This window comes from Gracilinanus agilis, chromosome 2, assembly GCF_016433145.1.
Source record: "Gracilinanus agilis isolate LMUSP501 chromosome 2, AgileGrace, whole genome shotgun sequence".
NCBI lineage: Eukaryota > Metazoa > Chordata > Mammalia > Didelphimorphia > Didelphidae > Gracilinanus > Gracilinanus agilis.
In genome coordinates, this window is record NC_058131.1 from 182,177,172 (window position 1) to 182,183,171 (window position 6,000).

At 44.7% G+C, this 6,000-nt stretch overlaps 1 protein-coding gene across 1 annotated transcript in view; it reads right to left on the reverse strand.

The window, feature by feature from the left end:
* The window catches only part of AAK1 (AP2 associated kinase 1), a 231,061-nt gene extending 225,596 nt beyond the window's left edge, over positions 1-5,465 (reverse strand). Inside the window, exon 1 of the mRNA XM_044659555.1 lies at positions 5,169-5,465. Within this exon, the coding sequence (XP_044515490.1) occupies positions 5,169-5,331 (163 nt within the window). The 5' untranslated portion in view covers positions 5,332-5,465. The remainder of the gene's footprint in view (positions 1-5,168) is intronic.
* Positions 5,466-6,000: the final 535 nt, after the last annotated feature.

Here is a 6,000-nt window from a genome sequence, read left to right on the forward strand (position 1 = left end):
GATAGGAGGTCCTAGGTTCAAATTTGACTTTGGATACTCCTTAACTGTGTGGCCCTGAGCAAGTCACTTAACTCCCATTATCTAGCCCTGTCCTCTTATTTGTATTAGAATCAGTACTTAGTAAGATAAAAGGTAAAGTTTGTTGTTGTTGCGGGTTTTTTTTTTTTAATAAAATTTTAGGAGCCTATTATGTGGCAGAAAAACCAGAAAGTCTAACTTGGAATCAGTAAAAATCTGTGTTGCCCGCTGACACATAGCACTCTAGGTCAGTGATGGGCCAGGTGCGGCCCTTCTCCTTCATAATCTTTCAGTCATTAATAGGGCTTAGTATCACAAAAAAATATAAGAAATTTGTAAAATGTATCATTGTTATTTTTTTTTAAACCCTTGTACTTCGGTGTATTGTCTCATAGGTGGAAGATTGGTAAGGGTGGGCAATGGGGGTCAAGTGACTTGCCCAGGGTCACACAGCTGGGAAGTGGCTGAGGTCGGGTTTGAACTTAGGACCTCCTGTCTCTAGGCCTGACTCTCACTCCACTGAGCTACCCAGCTGCCCCCATTGTTATTTTTTAATAAATTATATTGGCCTGCCTAAAGTTTTTTTCCTTTCCTTTGGCCCCCTCTTTAAAAAATTTGCCCATCACTGCTCTAGGTGGCTCTGGATCCGTCAATTGATTTCTTTATGTCAAAGGAAGAAGTCTAAGACTACTTAAGTTATAAATGGGTATCTCTGAACTGGTAGGAGTTTCCTCTCGGTGGGGGCCATATACCACTAAGATCAGAGATCCAATACTATTCAAGATTCTTTTAGATAGCAAGTCCTGGAGACAAAAAGACAAGAATATGGAGTCTCTACACTCAACTCCACCAGGAGGGGCAACACATACACAGAGAACTATACACAAAATAAATGCAGAGTTGGGGGAGACACTAGCCGTTGAGAGTTGGGGAGAAATGGAGCAAGGCTTCACATAAGAGAGGGTAAACTGAAGTCTGAAGGCAATGACAGATTCTAACTGAGCTCTAAGACTTGGAGCTGAAAGGAACCTTGGAAATTCTCTTAGTTTAGCCTCCACATTTTGCAGATGAAGAAAATGAGACTCAGAAAAGATCAATAAGTTGTCCAAGCCTCTCCGGGTCATAAAGCAGCAGCCATGAGAGCTGACCCTGGGTCCCTTCCAGGTCTGTGCCTCCATCTAGAATACAAGGAGCCAATCCATCCTTACAGCGTGCTTTCCTATTCCTTGAAAGAAAGATACCCATGAAGGAAAGCCCAAGGTCATTATTGCTTGGGACACTTTGTGGGCCTCAGAACTCGCTGGGAGTCTGCTTCCATCCTCCTCCTTGTTCTGCGGTTCTAGAAAACCAACCCAGACCATGTCCTGGCCTTGCCCGTGAAGCTACGGCAGACTGAACTGCCTGAGTCCCTTTGGGGAGAACACAGGGAGAGAAAAGGTCTCCAAAGGGAGAGACTTTTTGAATGTGGTGTCCAAACAAGAAACCTTTTCTGATAATCCTTCCTTCGGGTACCAATGAGTCTCCCAAGCATTTGCTACCCTGTACATGGCAAACCACTCGGTATTGCAGCCCAGAAAACCCCAAACAGGGTCATGAAGAGTTGGACACAACTGAAATAACTGAATAACAATAGGCTAAACAGAAGCCCACATTTAGAGAGAGAAGGGGAGGCCATGGTATAGAGGCAATGAGTGATGGGTCTGGGTTCAAGGTCTTCCCACCATTCTGCTTCCTGGTGTGGTCTCCCACTATAGAATGTAAGCTCCAATTACATTTATATCTCCAAGATATATGGGATATACACTGTGTATTTGGCATACACACAATGGGTGCTTAATAAATGTTTCCTGACTAAATGGCAGGTATATGGCATAGACTTCCCTAATCATTAGGAAGTCTTGGCTGAAAGGTACGGACGTATCGTCTCCTGGAGCTGATCCAGAGAAAAGGGACTCGAGGCAGGAATCAGTAGCACCCAAAAAGCCCTGAGCCTTGGGCGAGAGCTGACAGGGCATGGTAAGACTTCCAGGAATAGTCGGCCGGATAACCCAAGGTGGGCAATCTGGGGAAGAAGCTGTTTCAACCAAATTGGTCTACTTTTCTCCAAAAAGATCATGCAGAAACATTTCTACCTCTATTTCTCAGAATCCTACCCGATCAATTAACAAAGCATTTAACTAAATGTGTACCAATTGCCAGGTTCTATACTAGGTGCCTGGGATGCAACTTCTAATCCAGGACTTTTTGCAGCTACTAAAGCCAGCCCTCTACCCATAAGACTTTGCCAAGTCTTAGTCGCCCCCTTTTTGTAAAGTAAGAATAGTCACCTTTATGCCACCTACCTCACAATGTTTTTTGCAAGGAAGGGTTTAAGTTATTAAACTGAGTTATTATCAATTTCTCAGCCTCAGTTTCTTCATCTACAAATGAAAAGGCAGAAATAGATGGCCTGGAAAGTCCCTTAATTTCTGACACTCTGTGTTTCTCTACTTTTTCTAAATTCCATGGACATTTGCCTAGTTCACTCATTCATTATTTATCACATATGAATATGTATATATACATATACGTACATGTGCATTTTGTTGTATTGTGGAGTGGTTTCAATCATGTCCAACCCCATTTGAGGTTTTTTTGGTAAAGAATCTAGAATGGTTTGCCATTTCCTTCTCCAGTTCATTTTACAGATGAGGAAACTGAGGCAAATAGGGTTAAGTGACTTGCACAAGGTCACCCAGCTAGTATGTGTATCCTTGTTATTTTGCTATTTGTCTTTTTTCTCCAAGTCCTTTCCCAACTCAACTCCAAACTCCCTGAAAGCAGAGTCCTTAACACCTGCCTCAATATCTAGAAGAGCTTCTCACTTAGTACATGCTCTATAATTGTCCTGTATATTGGCTCCTCCCTACCTCATTCCTGGGAGCCTCTGACTCAGGCTCAATGCAAGAGACTAAGGAAGGTCCCTAAGGAAGGCACAGAGAGGCCCAGAGCTCTGGAATCTGATGTGAAAAGACCAGAACAAGGTCTTCCCCTGGCCGGGCCCCGTTTCTCCAGCGGATCAAACAGACTTATCCCATTTCCTTGGGATCCACAATCCACAATGACTGCAAAGCCCTTCCCAGGTACCATATGTCATGGGCACGGTTCTGATGATGTGACAAAGCACTTCTCATCAATGGCTTTCAGAGGAAAAAAAAGAGAGAGGGAGGGAAGGAGAGAGAGAGAGAGAGCCATCCTGGCAACAGTCCCCGTAGTCAGGTAGAGAGAAAGGCTCCAGATGCTTTCCCTCCCACCCACCTTCCTTCCCCCTCTCCACAAAATCCCTTCCCCAGGTAGCCTGGGATCTCAGGACAGCAGGAAAGACCGCTAGGATCCAGATGAGCGACAGGGTAACAGATCCATTTCCCCTTGTTTCCCCAAGGGGGAAAATAATACTTCACCTCTCTGCAGCAGTCAAGGACTTTGGTACAGGGATGAAAGTGAAAGACCATACCATGGGGTGGAGAATCTCCCATCTGACACCAAAGCCCCTAATGAAGGAAGCCAGGGACAGTGCCTCCATGGCCAGAAAAGGTCTAGCTATAAAAAAGAAAGGGAATAGGAACAAATCTTTTTTTTTTTTTTTTGGAGGGAGGAAGAATTTTTCCTCTTTTTTTCTTTCAGGAAGGAGGTGGGGAGGAGGCTAGAGGCTTCTGTCCCCCTGGCAAAGAACTGGGCCCTAGCTGAATCCAGTGATTATACAAGCTCAGAGACAAACACAGCTCCTTCCTCCTCCCACCACCCAGGCAGCACCCTGCCTATAAGCGCTCACCATGACCGGCATTTCAGAGACTCTGGGTCACGATCCAGGGCTTGCTTAACCCTTGCCTTTTTCAAGACAGAAAACCTTTTAAAAATAGAATTCCCCCACTTTTTCTCCCCAGCTTCTCTGGTCTCCCTTTCTCAGGGGGTACTGTCCTCAGAGTTTGGATGCCTCCAAAGAGCTCATTGCAGAAATACAGGCCTGCTCCCTCTCTCCTTCCCCATTACAATCTGTAGCTTTGCCTTCAGCAAGCTGGTTCCATCCAATTAGTTTGAAAAGCTTCATGCCAAGGAAATTTCGGCTTTTATTAAAAATAAAGACATGCTGGGCATGCAATGGACTGTGAAAAATATAATGAGTCTGGCATAATTATGAAGGTCGAAGATAAGGTGACCAAAACAGACATATAAAGATATCCCTGAAGTGGGGGGGGGGGGGGAAGGGAGGAAGGAGTTTAAGGTATAGATATAAAAAGATTATCTATGTGATCTAGGATACATAGGATACAGACATAATATCTACCACCCATATTCATGCAGCAATACAAATGTCATCTATGTGCCACACAGGAGATGTGGATAGACTTTGCGGGCTCTGAATATCCTCTTTAAGGGAAGGGGAAAATCAAGGGGAGAGTCTGTCTCCTTTAAAAGCATTTCAAGTATTTCTCCACTTGGTTAAAAGGCAAAAACAAAACAAAAAATATATATATATTAGAAAGGCTTCCATATCTGAACTGAGAAAAAGAACTCATTTCAAATCATGTCTGCTACCTCTGCTGCACTCTGAGGACCTGCTTCCAGCTGAGCTGGGGCGCAAAGCTGGCTCATTCCACCAAGAGCCTTGCCTCTGGGCTCAGGGCATCTGGGAAAACAGACTCCCTCCCTTTCCTCTGAAAAGCCTCTCTTCTTTCTGATGTCTCCTGATAGCAGAGGGAAAGTCAGGAGGGGAAAGAGAGTCTCTCCCCTCACACAGTCCATCTCTTCCTCAATATTGTGAATACTGGGTAAAGAGATAACAACCACCACCTCCATCTATTTTTATAGGACTAAGTACTTTTCCCAGGGCTGTGCCATACAGTAAACCACAAGGCAGCCCTGGTAGACAGAGTGGAATATAGCTCTTTTCATATTTAAAAATAGATATAAAAGAAAGGCCTGTGAAAAATGGGACCTGTCACTTTCATATCTCAGTTTTAAATCACTCAAGGACAACGAATCTGGGGACAAGAAATTTGGGGGGGAGGGACTGAAAAGGCCTGAATCTACTCGTCCAGACTGAAAATCCCGAGAATTTAAGCATATACACAAAACTGTTCCAAAAGCACTCAAAGCCGCTTCTCTCTTACCTTCAGCCAATACCTCATCCACTGTGACCTGATGTCTCCCAATGCCAAAGACGCGACCGATGTGCCCACTCCCTGGGCCCGAGGTGCTCCCCCCTCCTCCGCTGGAGCCAGACCCCGGGCCAGAGCCTCCTTGCTCTCGGCGGGAGTCAAAAAACTTCTTCATCTTGCAAAAGAAGGCAGCAACAAACCGGCAGATGAAATGGTTCCTGAATGCTTTTTTTCTTCTCTCTCTCTTTTAATTATGAAAAGCAAGAAGTCCCAAAATTTCCTCTCGGATCTCTATTTAGATAACAGAAAAAATCCACTCATGGGGGAAGAGGGGAAGATGTGTATATATTTATATATATATATGTATATATATTTATGCATATAATATATATATGCTTCTAAGTAGTGCAGTTTTCTCTTCCTCTTCTGGAAAGCGATTTTTTAAAGTTTAGACCTGTGATGGCAGAAAGAGAGGATGAGTCAGTCACTAAATAATAATAATAATAATGATAATGAAATAATAAATCGTCTGCCTTTCTCTAGGGGGAAACACACACACACACACACACACACACACACACACACACACACACAAATACACACATAGACCAGAAAGATGCTACCTGCCCTTACATAGTGAGGAAAAACACCGGGTCACCCTCCCTTCCCACTCTCCCCCACCCCCCATCAAGTGACAGCCACTGAAACCGCCTCCCCAGCCGCGGGAGTCAGGCATATCCCTGAAGTCGGTTTTTTCCGCAGGCAGACAGGCAGGCAGGGAAGGCAAAGAGGGCTGGGTTGCCGGTCTCCCAGCGGCTAAAACGAGAGCGGCCGGCCCGCCCCC